Genomic DNA, 23,879 nt, shown 5'->3' on the forward strand with positions numbered 1-23,879 from the left:
CCCAATTCACACTTGGAACAAGACATCAAGTAAAGTGAAATGTGTCAAGGCCTTTCTCTTTTTGTTTTTTTTAATAAAGGAGGAAATAAAGTAGTGCAATGCACCCACAGGGGGCTGTTAACGTGTGACTCCTGCTGTCAGGTATGACTGTGTGGAAAAATAAAGGTTTCAGCAGATTTCCACAGTGAAGTCGTACAGTAAATGTAAGCTTGTGGGCGTACAATACAGTGAATCCCCTTTTATCGTGTGCTTGCTTCAGGTTGTTTATTTCTCACTCCCAGTGGAAATTTACTGTAAAACTGACACATACAACAAAAGAAATTACAAATTGCATACTTAAACTCCACTATTAGTATTCAATCAAACCATATAATAACTAAAGTCCGCTAGCTTCATTCTTAACATATAACGTGAAACGCCATAAATGGACCTGGACGATCTGTTGCTTGTGAAGATGCAAGCTCACATTCCTCAAATGTGGCCACTTGTTGTTGAATCAAAATCGATTTAAAACGTACTTTGCTACCTCAAAATGACGTTTTCCTTCACAAATTGTTGCTTTGTCTGGCAATACTTTTTCACATGTAAAGGACTAAACTATAAGCATGTGCAGGGTGAATTTAATGTAACTTGTTCCCGATTGGAGCCATTTCAAGTGTTACAAGTGTCCCTGGTCTCCTTAAAAATGTTTTAAAAAACCGCACAGAAAATAGCTTAAATGCTTAAAAACAAAGCAGGGGACGCGGACGATGAATCGTGATAACGGGGGTTCACTGTATAACATTTAGTATAAGATTTGGATGTCTTTCTAAATTGTTGCACTTTGCGGTGCTCACCTTCTGTTTGAGCTGCAGCACAGTGGTCTTGATCTGCTGGAAGTCATCGCACGTGGCCGAGCAGGTCCCCGTGTTCATCACGTTATCAGATGTCTCCAAGACATTGTGCAGCGCTGTTAAAGACAGCACTTATTTGAATTTGTATTTATTTGTAAAGAATTCTAAGATGACGAGAATATTTGTCAATAAGAGGGAGTAGACCGGACGGAATCTTCAAATTTGTTATGCTAATAGCACTTAAATGCAACTGAAATGTATTAAGAAATGTAGTGTACAGGATTAAAATAAAAATGAAGCTACTGTAACATTATGCAAAGTTTACAGATTTAATTCAGTAATTCTTCACATTTAACTAAAGGGAACTTTCGTAACAGTTTGAGAATCACTGACCAAGAGTGAGCATACTGTAAAATCAAAACAAATTGAAACGCACACCTCAGCATTGGTGACGCACATTCAGAATGCAATGAGTACGATTAGCATTTAATTGACAAGTATGGAAGCAGACAGTCGCAGAGCGCCATGTTGCCGACATGTTTGGACATGTGACATCACACCTCGCGAGCCAGCCACCATTCATGCGTCGCTCCTTTGAGCGTTTCCTTTTTTACATTACATTTTACATTTACCATTTACTCCTCTGGTTGGATAATCAGAGTAACAATCGTGAAAAAGGTGAGCGTACAGAGGTTGCTTTTGTTTCCCCGCACATATATTAAATGGCAGATTGACAGTGTCGGGACCACGCTGCTTTTGCTAAACCGAGGAGACACACTTGGGAGGAAGGACCACCTCATTGGCGACAGAACGGGTGTGAACGTCTTTATTATTATTATTTTTTAATCTTCCGGGTCCTTTGTGATGTTTTCCTCAAGAGCATCAAGGCAAACCAGAGAATGACCCAGAAGTAGAAGGGTTCAAAGTTCACGCTTGGGAGGAAAAACTGTTCTGACATGCCATATGTAATGACTCCCAGGTGGACACACACAAACACACACACGCGCGCACACACACATACAAATATATGCAGAGTCGCAAAGTCTGCATTAGGGGCAGGGCAGTGCCCTGCCAGATCCCGCAGAGCTTGCTGCTGTTTTTCTTTCTTTCCTAAACGTAGTTTATATTTAATACAGAGCGGCAGTTAACATATCCCGATTCTTATACCACCTCATAGTGTGCATAGTACAGCCTAGTGGACATGGCAGGAATTTCTTTTCCTTGGCCCGCGAGGCAGTAATGATTGAGCCCTACGAACTCTGCCTAGCAACACATACGTGAGGCAAGCGATGTAAAAGAAAAACAATTTTAATAATTTTTTTTAATTAGCGACATTTAATATTAATTTCTAATACGAATGAAAGCCTGTTTTTTTTTGGTTTTTTTTACTCCATTAACACACACAGAGCAAATTATTTTATTTCTGTCTCATATCTTTTACATTTAATACAGTGTAGTGACAACATTCTCATAAAAAGTCGAAAACTCCTTTCATCAGTCCCTAGTTTGCTATTCGAACAGTCGAGTGGTCATAGCTGCCATATGACAACTTCTTAGTCGGCCTACAGGGCAGTTACCATTCAGGCCCACACTGCCCAGCAACACATTTTGCTCGTCTTGTTTTTATAAGATAAAATATTAAAGCCAATAATTCATTATGTCTGAACATTAACCTAAACCACATACCATCACTAATACGGGGCCCTTAGTCATTCAAACAGCCTGGTGGATGTGGCTCAAATATGAGCGTTTTATCTTGGGCTTACAGGGGCAGTTATGATTGAGCCCCGTGATCAGTTGGCAAGCATTTTAATTTTATTAGATGAAAGTTTGTTTCTCAACGCTCAAATTCACGTTGCATTAACACACGCAGCAAATGAAACGGTTTTTAGCCCTTTTCAATTCAATTGATTCAAAGACAAAACAACTTGACCAACATGATCCTCATTTTAGCCGCTAGATAGCAATGCATACAGCCTCATGGGTGCGGCTTGCATACGCCAATGACTTAATTGGCCTGTGGGGCAGTTACAAATTGAGCCCCTGACCTATGCCTTGCAACAAAAGAAGACACTAAAAAAAGAGAGAACTTGAATTTAAAAATAAAACAATGTTCGAATCAGATTTTGAGCGTTTTATATGGCTTGCGATGTCAGCTACTTTTAAACACTGCAAACACAGAAAATAGTTTTGCGCCCCACAAACTCTGCCTAGCAACAAGCCACTGACCTCTCTCTTCTTTAGTGCACGTTCGCCCGTCTTCCTCCAGGAAGTAGCCCGGATCGCATTCGCAGCGGAAGCTCCCCACCGTGTTGACGCAGAGTTGGGAGCACGACGTCACGTTCGTGTCGCGACACTCGTCGATGTCTGGACGAAACACACTAAATTAAACTGTACAATCATATGTGGTATGGCTTATATTCTTACGACCCTGTGATGGACGCACAGGACTATAACACTGAAAACCAACAGGAGGAATTGAACTAAAGAGAAATTCCTGCAGTGTATAGCAAAAAAAAAATAATTTCCACAATATAGCATGATTTCATAATTTTTAATGTCAAACAAACTGGTATCAAACATTTTTCATTAAGGTTCGTGTGAACATTTCAAACATAATAAAAGCAGAGATGAAAAATAATGAAATACAGCAGTCGCTTAAGACTATACATACAATCTTCCCGTCCTGTCATGTGATTGGCTGACGATAACATCATACGCTAGCTAATTGGAAAGACTCACCCAGGCAGTAGGGCTTTTCGCGGTTCCTGTGGCGCTCGCGGTGGTAGCGGTACCCGGGGTAACAGGTGCACACCACGCGGCCAAAGTGATCGCTGCACTGTTGCTCGCAGGGGGCACCGGCGCACACATCGTAGTCTTTAGAACAAAAGGATAAAAAAAAGACAAGTTAGGGATGTCAATTTGGTAGTCACTCCATTTGTCATCGAGCGTACATTGCAAGCCACAGGCAACAAACTCGTCGAGCCAAAAAGGAATTGCGCCTAATGCTGATTGCTGCAATATAGTGTCATTTATGCAATTTACTCAACAAAATCGCTACAAAGATTAAATATAAATTAGATAATTTATATCAAATGTATATAAAAATTTAAATATAAAATGTAAAATCAACTCCCGCTATGTCCCCTGATTTTTAACGTATACAGTATAGGCAAGTCCGAATTTAGAGTTGCTCGCCGTCAGTGTTGTACCGCGTTGTGCCGGGCAGCACTGAGGTCAACTGGAAGAGTTGCAGAATGGATTTAAGAGTGAGAAGATGAAGCAGAGAAGCCTTTTTTTCCAAGCCCCGCCACCAATAGTGAAAATCCGCAAGTAATGGATGAATTCTAATTTTCCCTATTTATGCCACAAGATGGCAGGAAAAACATTACTTTTTTTCTAAAAGAAACTCCTCAACTTCAACGTAGTTCCATGGCACCAAGATGCAACAAGATGGCAGCAAAGCAATACTTTTATTGCTTTTGCCCAATAACAGCAAATAAAATCTGCGAAAATGTGAATTTGCTACTGCCAAACCACAAATATGCAGGTTTTCACTGTATTGCAATAATTACAAACTTTCAAAACACAAACCTTTGCTTACTCAATTTAGTAGACTTTATTTTTTAGCTAGCTACTTTAAGCAGTTGCTCTCATGTTTCTTACAGTTAGTTTTAGTTCTTTCAGTAGTTTAAAATGTTCTTTGATGGTTAACATACATTCAAAAGTATTTTCATTGCTATCTCTTGTTTTTAGCATATTTTCGTTTGTATAAACGTAAAAATCACAAATGAAAATTATTTTTTTTAAAAACAATACTTTGGGGCAAAATGAATTGTGTCCGCAGACATATAAACGAGGTTAACTTCTCCATCTTGGGGACCCCCACTCAATTGATGGGTGCAGTGTGATGTTGCAGTATGCCGTATTACAATAATTATTAATTTTTTCGCAATTCGGTTTAACATTTCTAACAAAAAAACTTTTATTGTGTAGCTTGTTTTAGTGCTTTGAGATTTGTACAAGAATCAGCATTGCATTACAAATAAATGGCGCAAAGTTAATTGTGTCCAAGCTGGTTGTAAAATCTGTCTGCAATGCTTTAATGTGTTACTGCCAACTACTGCACGTGAGCTTTTTGATATGACTGTAAGCATATTTGACAAAATTCGTAATAACTGATGAACTGATTAACCATGCCAAAACTATTCGGTAAGACGTGCCTACCTTCAGGAATGCACTGGCCCAGCACGAACTTGAAGCCCCGGCAGCACTGCTTTCTGAAAAATACCAAACGGAAGCAAGTCAATTTGGGTATAATATGTCTATTGAAACCGCATTATGCCTGACATGTCATATTAATAAAACACAAACGCGCGTGGCTGTCCCTAGGTCAGACACACGAGTTTCCCGCTGACTTGGACTCATTCTCTCACAGCCCTCCGTTCTGATCCAAAGCATTGTGATTATTATTCGTCGCCTGCTCACGCTCGCCAAAAAGTGCTTCCAGGTGTTGCGTTCAAACAGGAAATGATACACACTAAAAAAATTGAATTACCCAATGAAGTCAGAGCAGTAATACAACACATTCACTCAGAGAAGATGACCCTGTAATTCTTGCAGCTTTTGTTCCGCTATCGGGGGTACTGCCTTTCTTTTGGGCTTGGCAGCGCTCAAATAAGATTGATGTCATTCATTTATTCACTTAGTGAGCTATTCGTGATATCAGGTAAAACAAACAAAATTTCAGCACATACTGAGCGACCCTCACGGCCCAATTTGATGAAAATATAAACGCAAAATGGTACACAGTAGTACTAAATAAAAGTATTCAAATGTATCAAGAAGGATTGTACTTTAAGAGTTTAACTGGTGGGACTCATTTGTTTGCTACTTTGTGTCGGGCCAACTTGGATGTGATGTCACGCCATAAAAAAAAGGAAAAAAAAACACTTCAGAAATTCTTAGCTTTTGTTACAAATCAAAAGAAAACCCCACCTGAAAGATTTTATTTTTATGAATAAAAAAAAAAAGTATAAATCCTGTTTCATAAACAAAACAAATACACATGTATAAATACAAACTCCTACCTGTAATAAATAAAATGTAATAAAATATAGATCCAAACTTAATATACAAAACGATAAATCCAAAATAAAATTTCATAAAATATTTTATGAATAAAACTAACTTTCATTGTCTTTGATTAAAATGTAAAAATATAAATCATATAGTGTATAAATAAAACATACAAAAATATAAATACTATATTGTAACTCAAAATATTTTAAAAGTAAAACTCCTATATTTTTTTTAACAAAAACAAAAGCAAAAATCCTATATTCAATAAATAAAAATTTTAAATTTATAAATGTAAAGTATAACAAATCCCCATCAAATCAACAACCTATATCCAGTATGCATATTTCATTGAAAATCACCACTTTTTATCAATAAAACACAAAAAAAACGACAAAAATGTAACCTTTTTTTAATTAAGAAAATCTTTTGAATTGCATGCAATATTGTCAATGAAAAGTTGTCATCTTATTTACTTTATGTCCCACATGTCTCTCAAAGAAATGATCTAAAGTTTTATTAAAGGGAATACTTTTTTAGTAAAAATTTAGAAGGTTAATCATAACAATTAGTTATTCATCGTAGTTGTACACTCATTGATGAATTTGCAGATGACAAATGTTTCGGAATTACTGATGGTTATCCTTAAAAAAAAGTTTTCTTTTCAGGAAAGAGATGATGAAAAACTGTAAATTATCCACATGAGGGTAAACCACAATGTTGGCTTGAAGGCATTATTTTTGCTCGATTATGTACTTTTAATGTATGTTTTCTTAAACTCTGCGCCATGAGACATTCTCACTGGAACAGAATGCAAATAATACTCGCTCACTCATATGGAATATTCGCCAGACACCGTGACGACTTCTCTCAGCACACTGGGGTCGCATGAACGTTAAAGCGTGACCATCGCATTTGATTATGTTAGTCCTGACCTTCGCTGCAGACGAGTGATACACCACATAGGGGTGCTCAAGAGGCAAATGGAAAATCCGACCAACGCGGTGCCAGTAACAGTTGACTACCTATCTTTACATGCTCATGGATGCTTTCCCAATCTAGCCTTGTCTAGACTAGAATATACTGTAATGCAACGGCAGACATTAGACTACTAGACTACACTCGACTCGAATAGACTATACGACACAAGAACAGACAATACTACACTTAACTACCATAGACTAAATTAGACTCTACTACACTTGACTAACATGAGACTGGACTAGACTAGACCACAATTGACTTGTTTAGACTACACGAGAATGGACTATGCTAGACTAGGGCAGACTGTATTAGCAGACTGTATTACACTAGACTAGACTGAAATAGATCGACTAGTAGACCACACTAGACTAGATTACATTAGATTGTTGTACTAGACTATGCTACACTAGACTACATTAGACTAGGGTACACTAGACTACATTCATCTAGACCACATTATGGATTAGACTATGCTATAATATTCTCGACCGGCCCAGACTACATTCTATTAAACTAGACTACACTAGGCTTGTACTTGGACTAGGCTACACTATATAAGAGAAAATGAGACTGCAATAGAAGAAACTAAACTCGACTGGACTAGACTGCACTAGGCTCGACTAGGTTAGACTGGACTAAACTAAACAAGGCTACAATACCCTAGACTATATTAGAGTAGATTAGACTCTACTGGATTAAAGATTATTAAACTACATTAGAATGTACTGGTCAAGACTAAAATACACAAATTTAGACAAGGCTACACTACACTCGACTAGACTACGCTAGTCTACAATAGACTATCTTACAATAGACTAGGCTACTTTAGACTAAAATACACAGCCTACTAAACTATGCTAGACTCCAGTACACTTTTTTACACTAGACTAGAGACTAGAATCCACTAGACTTGACTATGATTGACTACAATAGACCATATTAAACTAAGATACAATGCTAGTTTACACTAGACTACATTAGACTTTAATACACTACACTCGACGGGATTGGGCGGCACGGTGGCCGACTGGTTAGAGTGTCAGCCTCACAGTTCTGAGGACCCGGGTTCAATCCCCGGCCGTGCCTGTGTGGAGTTTGCATGTTCTCCCTGTGCCTGCGTGGGTTTTCTCCGGGCACTCCGGTTTCCTCCCACATCCCAAAAACATGCATTAATTGGAGACTCTAAATTGCCCGTAGGTGTGACTGTGAGTGTGAATGGTTGTTTGTTTGTATGTGCCCTGCGATTGGCTGGCAACCAGTTCAGGGTGTACCCCGCCTCCTTCCCGATGACAGCTGGGATAGGCTCCAGCACGCCCGCGACCCTAGTGAGGAGAAGCGGTTCAGAAAATGGATGGGTGGATAGACTTGTTTGGGGTGGCACAGTGGATGACTAGTTAGAGCGTCTGCCTCACAGTACTGAGGACCCAGGTTAAATCCCCAAACTAGACTACACTATTTTAGAATAGAATAGAGTGCACTAGAATGGACTAGATTACCCTAGACTGAAGTGGTCTAGACTACACTAGATAATTTAGAATATACTAGACTAGACTGGACTAGACTACCATACACTGAAGACGACTAGACTACCAGGCAGTAGATTAGTTAGACTACATTATACTATGTTAGATTAGGCTAAATCGAATATTCGTAAAATGTACGGTAATTCAAATATTATATTAAAATAAAATACCAAATACAATGAAATGAAATAAGATTTAACAATCTAATCTAATAATCAGATTCAAAAATAAAACTAACAGATACGAGTCAATATAAAATAAAAAAGGAAATGACAATGAACCCCCGTATATCGTGGGGGACACACTTTAAGCACATTTAAGATTTTTAAAATACACTTTATAAAGTATTACTTAGTGCCTGTTCTCACTCGCTCGTTGTCAATAAATGGGAGACTATTTTATAACCTTGCTTTGAAGAAACAAAAATGAGAATTTTTTTCTTGCTGGCACAGTTCTCCAAATAAGGCGCAAAGTGTGCTCGCTTCAAGCTGTTAATTTGTCACTCCGAACTGACGTTTACTTTAACACTGGCACATAAAACAAAAGCAAATTAAAATTGTATATTTTAACACCAAAATGTTCAACCAGACCATATAATTTTGTGTAGCTTAAGTCTGATATCTTCATGCTAACATATAATGTGAAATGCCACAGATGGGCTAATGAAAATAAGGATAGATGTCATGTAATTACAGTACAAACCTTGAAACAGATGTTTTCCGTTAATGTTAATTAAATAGTGACATAATGTATACTGCACGGTGAACACTGCATTCATTTCAAGTACAAATGACCATGGAAATATCATGTAAATATGTGCAATTCAAGCCTCTGGCATTTGTATTTTCACTGCATCCATATCCTTGCTGCATTTGCACCTCTGCAAACATTCAAAACTGCAAAAAAGTATTTTTATCTTTTATACCTTGTCTTATTTTATTTTATTTCTTATTGTATTTATATTTCACAAATCTTGAGATTTATTGGGCTAATCTGGGACGTTGGGTATCAAATGTTCCATATCACATGTAAATGTATATATTGGTATGACAATTAAAGTCTTTGAGCTAAGAGATCATTTTAATGTGAATAATTTTATAGATTTTTTAAAGTTTTATTTTATATTTCCTAATTATAACAACATATACCATGACTACGCAAGCAGCAGTTTGTTAAAATTTTGAAATGTATTATTTATAAAAAGACAATAAATTCATATTTAACAAAGTTGAGGTTAGCGTGTTGGTGTGGCCCTTGACAACCGTTTCAGTTTCTCATATGACCCCTTAGAAAAATTCATTGCCAACGCCGGGTTTTGTACATACAAGGATTCCACCCGACACCAGCGATATGTTATATATTGAGAGAGTAGAGTCTGGGAAGGGGGGCCACCACAAGTGGACACCCTGAGAGAGTTGACGTGAGGACGACTTCCTGTGTGACCCGAAGGAAAATAAGCAATCAGTCGGTGCGATGACGGCGGTAAAAACAAACATCCCCCGCCATCACGAGAGAAACTAGATCCATATGCATGTTCATTTTCCCTCAACTGTGCATCTTTTATTGAATTAGCATTGAGGGGAAATGCTCACACATTGCAACATTATACCTTGTTGCCCCTTGTGGAAAATCCAAATGGGATTATGAAACATCCAAAACAGTTTTACAAGATTATCTTTTACGCCTACATGAATGATTCTGTTTGAAATTATTTCTTGTGGACTTGTGTTGAAACATGCTGACATAACTTTAGTCAGATGTGGGAGAGGTATAATTTAGAAAGGGGGAGGGGCTAAAAACTCCACCTGTGTGAAGGTTAAAACAGCAAAAGTGTCAGATGGAAAAACAGGTCAGCGGCCTATAAAAATTAAGAAAACTAAAACCAACCAGGCTTTATCTGACTTGAAGAGACTAGACATGACATGACTACACCAGACTAGACAAGAATTGATTGGACTAAACTTCATTGGCTCTGATTACACTACACTAAATGACACTACACTGGATTGGACTAGATGGCACTAGAATTTACTAGACTACACTACACCCGGCTACACTAGAATAGACTACAGTAGGCTACACTAGCGCATATTAAATTTAAATACTCTCAAAGACACCAGATTAGACAAAACTATACAAGACTAGGCTCGACGGGACTGGACTCCACTCGATTACAGTACCCTAAAACAGACTGGAGTATTCTAGACTATACTAGATTAGAGTACACGAGACTGGAATAGACTACACTGGATTATTAGACTTCACTAAACTACACAAAACCAGGGTATATTAAAATAGATGAGACTTCAATAGATTAGACTAGACTATATTGCAACAGATGGCACTTGACTACACTAGTTTAGACAAGAAAAGGCTACACTAGTCTAGACAAGGCTACACTTCCCTGGATTAGACCAAACAAAACTGGGCTACAAGAGACTATATTAGGCTGTACACTACATTACACTAGACTAAAATACACTGGAATAGTTGCACTTCACCAAAATGTTTGTTTGAGGTTAAATAGTGAATCTTGATTTTGGCTGCACACGCTACTTGTGACGAATAATTGCATGCTTGGCGATTCAACATCATCCGTCTAGTGTACACAGATGGAATATGGAACGAATCCACTGATTTCGAGGGCAAGGTACAACAATGTTGGTAAAGATCAGAGTTTGTGGAGACAGGATTAAAAATCCCAAATTTTGCATAGTCTGTCTAGTAGTTTACACAGTTGACATTTGGTGGCCATCTGGGGTATTTCCTTGGTGGAATTAGCTCGGATATGACCCCTGGAAATTACCCAAATCCTAAGAAAATGACACTTTCAAACAAAATGGCAGATACATCATGGATTTGGTGGATGCCAATATTTTCTCTCTTCCTCTCTCAACACACCAAATCTCGTATTTGCAGATTATTTGTCTAAAAAATCTGATGGAGACATACAATAACATTATCAAGAGCCCACCTGCTCACTAGGAGTGGTTTATACTGTATGTGATACAAAATATACAACCAATCAAGCCATAATTGAATCCTTTTCACAAATATGGTGGCTGCCATTTTCTTCTCAAACATCTCTATGTTTGTTATTTTGTAAATTAGATCCTGTATCATGGGGGGGACAAAAAAAAAAAAAAGCCTTTTAAAATACAATAAGACTCACATTTGACTGACCATAAGAAAGTGATCTTAAAAACAAGATCCATGTCCATTCCTCACTTTCTACACTTTGGCCAAGCTGTGTTTTCTTATGTTCACTCCTCTTTTATACAAGTCCATATTTATGGCAAAACCTATATGATGGAATTCATCCAACTCATCTTTTTTATGTATTCTGCAGGTATTCCATCTATTAAAACCTTTCTGGTACTGTATGCACTCTATCCGCACTCCCTTTTTCATGTGCATTGTAAAACATTCAGTTGCTACGAATGAATCTTTTTAATACCCTACGTAGAAAAATGGCAATGATGAAGTAATACGAGTGACGGCGTGTTGAAGGTTTATCTTTGAGGGGAACGCAGACGAAAGAATGATGAGCTAATGTGTTCACATAAAAAAACAAAACATGGTTATTTAGTCACGTAACGTGTCGACGCAATGACACAAAAAGTGCAAGAATAAATTCCAGGAGCGCGGAACAGTGGAACGGTTTTTATTTTCATTCAACAAAAATAGTAATCCAGTACATTTTATTTTAAATGCATTTACATGATTTACATTAAAATTCAATTCCATGTTTGTGAAACCAAGATTTCAGCATAAATTCTTTTATGAGACTTGAGTAAAAATGTAAACAAATGAACTTCTGTCGTGGTTCAGTTTGCACTAGAGGATGTTCATATCATGTCACTTACATACAGTATAACCCTCCTACGTGACTGGTAAAGAAGATGGTGCTTGGCAATACTAAATCAAGATTTCACCATAAACTGTCTGGGAAATCCTCGGCGCACTCAAGTAAAAATGTAAACACTTGATATGAAGTACAGCTCGCTCAGTTCTTTTTGCATAGGAGGGGATTTGCACCATCCCACTTCCATATAAACCTCGTACTTCTACTTCCTCCTCCTTGACTGGTAAAAATTATGCTAAGGGATATTAAATCAAGGTTGTCACCATAAACTGTCTTGGTAGTTCTAGGTGCGCTCGAAAATTAACTAGGGCGTGGCTTGCTCCTTTCAGTTTTCACTGAAGTAGGTTCTCATCATGTCACTTACATACAGCTGTAAACTTAACTCAACTGTATCTGACTGGTTACAAAGATGATGCGATGGGATTTTAAATGAATTTGTCAACATAAAGTGTCTCGGTACTGTAGATCTTGGCATACTCGAGTAAAAATGTAAACACATGAACTGAAGTACACTTTGCTCGGTTCAGTTTGCACTGGAGGGGGTTTGCGTCACTTACAAATGAACCTCCTACGTGACTGGTAAAGAAGATGATATTATGGGATATTAAATCAAGACTGTCACCATAAAGTATCCCGGTAGTTTTAGCCACACTCTAGTCAAAACACGTGAAATCAGGTCCTCCTACCTGAACAGTAAAGATGAGCTCAAATTCAGCAAGTTTAAACCTGCTACATAAAGCACACGTGACGACAAAAGGTTTAAAGTAACATAAAAAATACAAAGTAATCGTAAGAATGTCTAGTGAACCACCAGATTGAAAAAAGACACTCTGAGAGGTCACTCACTGGTTCATCTAAAAATACCACAGGAGTGATTTTCTGTTCTTACTCTAAAATTCCTCTGATGTGTTGACGTTCCCTCAGCCGTGTCCTCATTATTCCCGGGAATTATTAGATTGCAGGCTACCTTTGCCAAAACAAAAGGTAAAAAAATGCTGAAGAATTGTGTTTTTCCACGAGATGATATCTTTATGCTAAGAGGGAGGCAGCTGGAGCACTTTAGATGACTAAAGTCGTATTTCGCAAACTGGACGACTCCAAAAAAACAACTCAAGTTTTGCTACCAGCAGGACTCGTTGCAACCTAACCGACCTTTGATCACAGCTATAAGTCAAAACCACAAGTGCTCCTTGCTTTGTCTTGGCGAAATAAGGCCTGACAGTGTGAAGAGCTGTCGAAACGCTGCTTCCGGTAGACTTTTTACACCCAAAAAGTTGACCTTTGACTTTAACTACTGTGACTGTCTGGTGTCCTAAATCATCCAAGTTCACTTGGGTTCCTACGTTTGTCTTGAGCTGTGTTTCCCAATCTTTATTGCGCCAAGGTGCATATTTTATAGGAGGAAAAAAAATCTCACAGTACCCCACCAAACAAAAACACCACTGCCCTGCGTCAGAATCATTCCAAAAGAAATAGCCTTTTTGCTTAGATCCAGTGAAAAAAAATAATTGAATCCCTGTGACTGATGTACCCCGCCGTCTGACTCGACTACCTGGTGTTGGTTATCCTCCAAAATCATTTGGGTTCCTGCTTTTGCAGAGAGTTCGAGGAGTAAATCATTCCTGAAACTTGAAATTTGTATCCAACAGAACATATACCGGCTGGTCTGATTTGGCGACCAATCTACAGTGCAGTCCACCTTTTGTCCTAAGTCAGCTGCTAATTGAATAAAAAAAAGAACGCATGCTCTGGAGGACTGTTTTGGAGCGAAATACAGGAATGAAAAGTGGAAGCCTAACTGAGCCTTTATCAAGATAAATCTCCTTCAGGGGGTAGTGTAGCTATCATACCGTTGGATTCACAATCACCCTGCAATTGACTGCCGTCCGAGCCAGGGATTAATCTGCCGTTTGTCTTAAGTCAACTGGGATCCCCTCCAGACCGTATCGTGAACCTTGATGAACCCATTGTCTTTGCCAAGGAAATGTTAGCAGCAATTTAACCAGAAAAAAAGGAAAATAAAATTGGAACCTGACCAAAGATTTGCTGTGGTTCCCAACCTGAGTTTGGGAAACACCAGTCTAGAAAATCAAAGGACCAAACCAGAAGTCAAAATTAACCTTTGACGAGACAAGCTTCCAGAGGACCTCTGATAGTATAGTGTTTCACATGGCAGACTTGTACTCATGCAGCTGGCATTTGATCGATTCCTATTCAATGCACTCTTCATCGCGACCACATCGTGAATGACTGGCGACCAATCTGGGGTGTATTGGGCCTTTGGTCTCATGTTAGTTGGCAACCAAATAAAGTGGGATCTGTTTTGTTTCCCATCCCAAGTTTGGGAAATACTAGTCCAGAGGATTTCCACGGACAAATCCTCATCTCTTGAGCCTATAACAAGACAAATACCTTCAAAGGCCATTGGTAGTGTTGTTATTCACATAGCTGACATGCTGTTGAAAATGAGCATGTATGAACAAAAACCTCAAAAAGGAAGTCGAAGCGAGCCTTTAACGAAACAAATGAGCAGAGGGACATTGACAGAAAAATAGTTCACAAGGCATACAATCTAAGTTTGGGAAAGACCGGTCTTGGGGAACTCCAGGGATCAAAGCTTCGGAAGTAAAAGTAAGCCTTTAATGAAACAAACGTCTTCTTGAGGATGCTGTGAATATGTCTCTTGAGGACTATAGGTAGTGTATTCGAGCACATAGCTGTCATGGCATGGGATCAATTCACACTCAATCCATTAACAAATCACCTCGCGACTGACTGGAGACCAGCATGTACTTGGCATTTCGGCTTAAACGAAACTAATGCCCCCGAAGGGTTGTTTTAGTCAGGTGGCGACCCAATATAAACTGATGTTGGGTTTGTCAGTTTGGGAATAGGCTGATTTAGAGGAGCTTCATAGGCCAAACCTCAAAAGAGAAGTCATGCAGCTGGTTATTAGATGGATTCATATTCAATGGCGTATTCATTGGCCACCAATCCAGAGTGTAGTCTAATTTTTGTTTTATGTCAGCTGACATCAGAATAAAAACTCAGCCAGAATCTGTTTTGGTTCCCAAACTTAGTTTGGGAAAGACAAGTCCAGACGAACTCCAGGGACAAAACCTCAAACTAAAAGTCAAAGTAAGCCTTTAATGAGCCAAACTTCCTCTTGAGGGCCCTTGGTATAGTCATTTACATAGCTGTCAAGGATTTGGATTTATTCAGCCTTAACAGTCCACTCCCACTCACTCTGCAAATGGTGACCAATCCAGGGTGTAGTATTCATTTTGCCCTATATAAGACAAATGCCGGCAATGTCAGACTTCCACCATGGGATCAATGCTCGCTTCATGCGATTTTTGCAATCACTCTGTGAGTTACTGCCAACCAATCCAGGGTGGAGTCCAAACAAGTCAGCCGGCAAACAAATACAAACTGACCAAGGATTTGTTTTGGTTCCCAATCTATGTTTGGGAAAGACAATTGTCAAGTAACTCCAGGGAACCAAAACCTCAAACTGGAAGTAAAAAGTGAACCTTTAAAAAGACAGATTAACTGATGAAGTGCTCTCTGCTGAGCAATCAAGATGAATGAATAGTCATTCATGTGTGCCCGGCGCCTCATTTAATCACCAGTATGATACATCAACGTAAGTTATGCGTGAGTCGGGGTTCTTGGTCCAAGGACGAGTCACACCGGTCTTCATTTTAAAACGAAAATTTGTTTATTGGTCAACTTAATGTCATTCAAAGTGCACCTATAGATTTAAACCCTTAATTAATTTCTCTCCTGTGATGAGTCAGTTGCAAGTTCTGCAAAAAACAACAAAAGCGCTCAGAATACGCCATGGAGAGCATTGGAATAACACAACTGGGTAACTGTGATTCGCTTGCAATCGTCCGCAGCCATGTGGAAACATGCAGAATACTGTTAAGTGTTCTGGATAACAGCTGGATGCCAAAACACCTCCAGTCCTTTAAAGCAGCTGCAGCTGCAGTGTTCCGTGCTAACAGCGTGGTAGAAGAAGTTAAGTAATCTGCAATGATACCAATCAATTTAAGAACAGGAAAAAAGAAAAAAAAAAGAATATTTAGTTACAAGGATTCCAAGTTATGAGTCTGTGTGACGTCTCTTGTGGTGACATACCAGGAAGTCACTCAGAGCACGTTTGTCTGTGTAATCAAACATTGAAAACGGCTGAAACAGACGCTTACTTGTGGTTGCAATTCAAAAGAGAAGTATCACAGTTTTCCAGAAGCAGAATCCTTTGCCTTAGATCAGGAGTGACTTCACCTAATTTGACTACTGGAAAAAATGATGTAAAAGAGGAGTTGTTCTCTGGTAACAACCTTTGGTGGCTAACTTCACCATGTTAAAGTCATAATGTTACAGGACTACTTTAGTAAGATGAAGGTAGGTTAGTGTACGCGCTGCAACGGTCGCTGGTTCTTATCCCCGCCTGAGCACATGTTGTCGTTGTGTCCCTGGGAAAGATACTTAACCCACATTGGCTATGAATGAATATGGTTGAATGTTTGTTGGTGGTCGTAGGGGCCGTAGGCACAGTGGCAGCCACGCTTCAGTCAGACTGCCCCAGGGCAGCTGTGGTTCCGCTAGTAGCTTAAAACCACCGGAGTGTGACTGTGGAGTGAATGAATAACGTGTGCAATTGTAACGTGTCTTTGCGTGCCTTGAAAGGGCACTACATATGTATAATGCATTATTATTATGATTATTATACAAACTGACAATGTTTGAATAGTGTTAGGTGTACAAAAATATTTTTTTACAAGAATAAATACACTGTTGGCTACATGTTTTTGAGAGTAAAGTCAGATTTTTACAAGAAAAAGTCCCAATGTTACAACGTTATCACGTTACGGGGAAACGGAATGTGAGAACAGTATTAGTATTATAAGAAGTAAAAAAAATCTTATTTTTACCAGAATAAAGCTACATATTTATAAGAACAGTCAATTTTTTTATGAGGAAAATGTCATAATTTTACATGACTAAAGCCGTATTATTATGAGATCAAGTCATAATTTCACAAGATCAGAGTTAGGAAAAAAGTATTTATTTTTACGAGAGTAAAGATACGTCATTGCTAATGAAGTCATTTTACAGAAAAAAAGTTACAAGAATAACAATGTATTTTTATGAGAAAAGGCTTAATTTTATGAGAATAGTGTTATAAGAAGTCTTTTCTCATGAATAAATATTCCTGTTCATGAAAATAAAGCCATTTTTATGAGGAAAAGTCAAAATTTCAGAAAAATAAAGTGGCACTGTTCTCAACAAGTTGCAACAATAGTTGTGAAGTACAGTAGTTCTAACAGGACAAAAAAAGTTGTAAGGTAACAAGAATAAAAAGTCCTAATGTTACAAGACTAGTACAAAGAGAATAGGTTGTTATTTTTGCTAGAATTATTTCGTGTTTTTAAGAGAAGGAGTCGCAATTCCACAAGAATAAAGTTCCACTTCATAAAAAACTAAGTTGTTAGGGATAATGTTATGCCAATAGTTTTGGAGTAGTTGTAGTGGTAAAAAAAAAAGCAAAAAAAAAAGCTATGATGTGACGACATCAATAGCATTTATACAATATTTATTTCTCTGAGGATAAAGCTATGTATAGACAGCATGGTGGTTATTGGTTACCACGTTTGCCTCACAGTGGAGAGGTTCTGAGTTGGAATCTCAGCTCAGGCCTTCTTCCTGTGTTGAGTTTGCATGTTCTTCCCATGCTTACGTGGGTTTACTCTGGGTACTCCGGCTTCCTTGCCACATTCCAAAAACAGGCACGTTAACTTCATTGACGACTCCGAATTGGTCAATGGTGTGACTGTGAATGATTGCTTGTCCATAGGTGCCCTGTGATTGGCTGGCAACCAGTCGTTGTGACGCTGCCTCTCGCCCAAAGTCAGCTAGGATAGGTTCCAGCCCACCCATGACCTGAATGAGGACAAGTGCTCAAAAAAAAAAAAAAAAAACGGATTGATGTTTATGTCTCAAATGACAATCACAGAGTCCGTGTGGGCAACAGACTACGGAGTTTTTTTTATTGTGAATATTAACAATTGAGATTGAAATTTGTCATTTTTTTGTGCAGATCAAGGAGGGTAAATCCACAAAATTGACAAGATTATCTTTATGTGTGCCTAAGGAAAACCCAGTTAGGAATGTTGCATGGTGGTCACGTGTGTTCAAGCAGTGCAATGAAGCAACAAACAGCATGTTTGCCGTTGCATGATGTCCACATCTGTCACTAAGGAATGCTCTTTAACACTAACATGTCCTCCCTTGTTCTGTTGTGATGTTTTGCACTCCTGGTGCATCTTCTTCACTTTAGGAACTACACGTCAGGGTTTAGTTCTCACCCACCGCCAGTAGGAGCAGCAATAAATAAAAATCAAGCAGGCCTTCATCCCCCACTCACAGCTAATCAATCAGAACTTGGTTCTAAAACACAATATTATTCAAGATATGTGATAATACAAATACAAGTGCCTGGTCATAGGTTACAATACTTAATTTTATAACCCCAAATTGGACATTTACAAGAAAAAATTTTGACAAGACTAAGTCAGTAATTTTTTGAGAATTTTAAAACTTTTTATTTTATTTTTTTAACTTTTTTTCATAACACAAGTCGCAATATTACAAAAACAGTCGTATTAGAAAAGTAAATGTTCTGAGAATAGTCATGATACTGCGAGAACAAGTCTCAATTAAATGAAAATATGTTGTAATTTGACAAGAATTATTTTCACTTTTATGAGAATAATCGTTGTATTGTGATTTTGTTTTACTGTAATTTCACGAGAAAGGGTATAAGTCATGAGAATGTTTCTGTAATAGTAGTAAAAAAAGAATGTTTTAAGAATTGAGTCTGAGTTGTACAAGGAAAAGTCATAATGGGAAAGTCATTTGGAGAATAGTTGCATTATGAGAAAAAGTCCTAACGATGTTTACTTTAATGAAGACGTGCGGTTGTGTAAGCCCGTTCTGCTTTGCAGTACCACGTATCCTCATTTTTGAGGTGTGAAATGATCCCAAATTTGCGGCTTCTGTGCCGCACTCATTCTGCATGGCTTGCGCTTATTGCTATGTAAGTCGACAGTAATGTTAGTCTGTGTGCAAAAATGATCAACCCAAAATCCTGCAATGTAGAGAAACATCTATGCTCCAAAATAAGATGGTGAGTGAAGACTGTCTAGAGTTGCGCTTTAAAAAGAATAAAGAGAAATAGTCACAAATGAATGTTACGAGACTAGTCAATGACATCAGATTTCTAGGTGAAAACGTCATGAAAAAGTGGAAATAGTTTAAGTCATAATGTTACAAAGATAGTTGTGGACTGTAACATACAATGCAAAAACTATGAATGACAATTTACAGTTTTTATTACTGATTAATTGTGGTGATTTCAATTAATCATTACACATGTACATATGTTTGAAGGGGAGCAGGGATCGTTAGCTAGCCTGACTTCTTTTCTTTTTCTTCTTCTTGGTCTGCCATTCAGATCGTTTCAGCTTTCAACTCAGCAGGAGCCGTCATTTTCCCGACACTGTGTACGTCCACTTGACAGGCTTTCCAGGCGCTTGCCAGGATGGAAAACACATGTTTACGTCCTTGCTTTTGACACGTACGGTATCTCAGTGCAGATACATTTTAGTATTTAATACAGATCGTAAGGATTTATTGCATTTCAACTGTGGTACAGACTTGTTCCACTCACTCTGTGTTCATTAATCATAGTAGTCGAAAGAAAAAGTCCTATGATTTACGAGATTGAAGTAGCATTTAGTAAGTAAAGTAAAGATGTTACGTTTACGAAAAAACAATGTGCAATACTTGTAATAAAAAATAAAAAAACTGGAATGCCATCCATCCATTTTCCGAACCGCTTATCCTCACTAGGGTCGCGGGCGTGCTGTTTTTGGGCGAGAGGCGGGGTACACCCTGAACTGGTCGCCAGCCAATCGCAGGGCACATATAAACAAACAACCATTCGCTCTCACATTCACACCTACGGGCAATTTAGAGTCTTCAGTTAACCTACCGTGCATGTTTTTGGGATGTGGGAGGCGGACGTGCTAACCAGTCGTCGCCGTGTCACCAAAAAAATGTTTTACGTAATAGTTGTAATAGTTGTGAACTAGATGCAATATTATGCCAAAAAAAAGTCTGACTGTTAGTCACATTTTTACATAGTTGTACCGGTGATGAGAACAATCACAGTGTTAAAGAGAAAATATTCCCTTTTTGTTGTTTTGTGCTGGCAAGGTGGGCAACTGATTAGCACATCCGCCTCATATTTCTGAGGACCGGGGTTCAAATCCCGGAGTTTGCATGTTCTCCCCTTGCCTGGGTGGGTTTTCTCTGGGCACTCTGGTTTCCTCCCACATCCCAAAAACATGCGTGGAAGGTCGATTGAAGACGCTAAATTGCCCGTCGATGTGAATGTGAGTGCGGATGGTTGTTTGTTTCTATGTGCCCTGCGATTGGCTGGCGATCGGTTCAGAGTGTACCCCGCCTCCCGCCCGAAGATAGCTGGGATAGGCTCAATCAGCCCGCGACCCTAGTGAGGATAAGCGGTTCGGAACATGGATGGATGGATGTTGTTTTGTTGTTATTTTTTTTCCCCAGAAGTTGTCCTTTCAGTTATAATGCTATGAGGGGTAAAAAGTTTTCTCTGAAAAACTCTGAATGTTTTGAGAATAAAGTCACATTTATATAATCACCACATTACTGACGGGAAAAGTAAACTGTATTTTGGGAATATAGTTGCACTTTTAGGATAATAAAGTCCTAATATGCTTTGACACAATGTAGCCACGTTAGTTTCACGACATTTGATTGTAATATATTGTAGAGGTTTATTGTATCTGAATTGTCATATGGGCTTGTTTGACTTTTCCCCTGCAGGCTACGATTCAATGTTACGATGGCGAGGAAGGCTGCCAGCCGGTGTAAATACTTTTCAGGCATCTTAGATTGGCATGATTGCTGTGTCTACATCTGTTCAAAGAGATGTTGGGAAACTATCTGGACTCCCGCCATCATCCTTTCCTTAGCTACATTAGTAGCACAAAAAAACCAAAAAAAACCATTTTAATAATTTATGATGCTGTGTTTAAAAATATTTGAGTAATATTTCCAGATGTTTTTTTTTGTCAATTTAATGCACCATGTGTTTCTTTTCCCATGAAACTGCAAAAGCAAGTTGATTTTTGCTGCAGCTAACTACAGTAGATTACTGATGTGTAATGCAGAAAATTAGGTAATCTAAGCAGTTAATTAGAATCTTAACAGTCACATAAGGTTCAAAATTCACACGAATTTACGAACTTTGTCATTTATTTGAAAGCCTCGGAAAGGTATGAAAATAGTCCGACTATTATGAGAAAACATGACAATAGTAAGTATTACGTTGTCTAAATGTTCCGACGATAAATTTGCACTTTTATGAGGGAACGTTTGTAAGTGGTAATGTAAGGGAAATAGTCGCAGAAGAGTCTAAAGCCGGCCACACACTGAGCAACTAGACGGAAAAGGACAATCGCGAACAAATTACAGTCGCCGACTTACCTTAGCACATCAACCAACTCGCTGCAACAAAAAAATTAAACGTCTGCTTTGCTTATGGGAAACAATGTCTTTAAGCACCACCGATATTATTTTACTGAACCACAAACAATATGGCGCGATTGTCAAGGAAAAAGAAGATTGCCCTTGCTTGGCCAGTGGCCAGAGTAGCTAGATCGCCCTGTTGGCGGGGATTGCAAAGCTAGTTAACAAAGAGGAGAGACTGTGTATAATGCACATGTCATGGAAACAATGAGTTCCAGCCCATGAACAATGAGTCCCTGCAATTTATCATCATGGAATACAGATAAAGTAATCCTCCGAGACGTCACGGTTCTTGCTTCGCAATCCCGCTATGTTGCACATTTTTATCACATTTGTTCATCTATCTTTTCTACTGTTTGCTCAATATTTTTCTTATCCATTATTCTTGGCCTCTTTTTTTAGAACGATATATTTTCCCCCAAACTTTCACGATAAACGATAGTATCGTTGAAGGTATTTTTTTAATGCCACTGACACAATGATATTAGAGCATAATAATAAAGAATTGTACACATCTTACATTCTGCCCCGGTAATCAAACATATGAGCACGACTGTGTAATGTTCTCTCATTTGCTAGATAAAAGTAGGGCTGCGCAATAAGAGCAAGTAAATAAAAAGAGAAAGTTATAAGTGTTCAAATAAATTGCTGAACTTAAGAAAAATGAAGTTTGAGTTTCCCCTTTTCTGTTTGGCATCTTGACACAATAGTGAAGCCTCAAACAATTGTACACATTTTAATTTAACAAATCTTAACAACTGAACCGTTTTAGAGGTTATTCTTGTTCAAAACCTTTGTTTTATTTTATAATAGCGTTTCACGTATATCGCACTACTCGTCACTTTAAACTGCATACACTCCTTGAAGTCTCGGCGCCCTTTGCACAATGGTCATTGCACCGGACTATTGCGAGATTAGTCATTCGAACTGGTCTAAGTGCTAGAGGACTCTGCATCTTTTTACACAATTGTAAAAAATAAATAAAAAAATAAAAAAATTAAAATTAAAATTGTACCGGCATTACCAGATAACTAGCAACCCTTTATTGCTCTGTAAGTGTTTTTTTCATTGTCTTTATGTCTCAAAAGTGTTCTCTGTCAATTGACTGTCTGTTATCGTACTAGAGCGGCTCCAACTACCGGAGACAAATTCCTTGTGTGTTTTTTGGACATACTTGGCAAATAAAGATGATTCTGATATGCACTTTTAATAAGTGCTCCCAGTGAGAACTTCCCACTGAGAAGTTTAAACAAAAATGACACTGACCGTTCCATTTTAAGCTCCAGTTTGTTCCAAATGTTTACTTCCTTTTCTTTTACTCAAATTCCACGCTGCGTTTCTTTCTCTCTCTCCTGTTTCTCCTTGTCTTTGTCTGGGCTGCGCGCAATCAGTGATTACGACATGAGATGCACATTTTGATTGGCTGAAGGCGGTGGCTGAACTCGCATATGATTGGTCGGTACAGTTCAACATTACTATAATGTCTGTAATCTGTTGTGGCGCCCTGTATGTCTTGAATCATAGTCATCATAATCAATTATTTAAACAAATTTGTCATTAAACTTTTAACTTTTACATTTTATGGCATACAGGCATATTGCAACGGCAAAGTAGATAGACGACGCGGGCTATTTGTGGCTGCATCGAGAGGAAAGCAGACGCATACTTTCAGTTTCGCTTTTGACTGTAACAAGGTGGATTGAAAAAAACGCCAATAAAACACGACATTTTAAATGCAGATGAAACTATCAAGGAATTGAACCGAACAACAACACTAACATGATTCCACCAGATGAGAGAAAACTTATACTTTTACTGCTTCGGTCTGTACAAAAAAAGGAGTAGGCCTGTAGGAGGTTTTCAGTGAATAACAGAGGAAAGGTTCCCCAAAAGAATCTGCTAATAGGCAATTTAGCAAATGCCAAATTTGCGGATGTTCACTGTCTTACATTTTATTTATCT

At 38.4% G+C, this 23,879-nt stretch overlaps 1 protein-coding gene across 3 annotated transcripts in view; it reads right to left on the reverse strand.

Annotated features, from left to right (window-relative positions):
* The window catches only part of ccbe1 (collagen and calcium binding EGF domains 1), a 39,256-nt gene that overhangs the window by 10,434 nt on the left and 4,943 nt on the right, over positions 1-23,879 (reverse strand). For 2 of the 3 annotated variants that reach the window (XM_061699455.1, XM_061699454.1), the window contains exons 3-6: positions 5,061-5,113; positions 3,576-3,710; positions 3,063-3,200; positions 837-949 (exon numbers count right to left, since the gene is read on the reverse strand). In XM_061699455.1, coding sequence (XP_061555439.1) covers positions 837-949; positions 3,063-3,200; positions 3,576-3,710; positions 5,061-5,113 — 439 coding nt within the window. Of the gene's footprint in view, positions 1-836; positions 950-3,062; positions 3,201-3,575; positions 3,711-5,060; positions 5,114-23,183; positions 23,273-23,879 lie in introns of those variants that run through there. The other variant, XM_061699456.1, reaches the window with a different exon arrangement.

This window comes from Phycodurus eques, chromosome 15 (genome assembly GCF_024500275.1).
Source record: "Phycodurus eques isolate BA_2022a chromosome 15, UOR_Pequ_1.1, whole genome shotgun sequence".
NCBI lineage: Eukaryota > Metazoa > Chordata > Actinopteri > Syngnathiformes > Syngnathidae > Phycodurus > Phycodurus eques.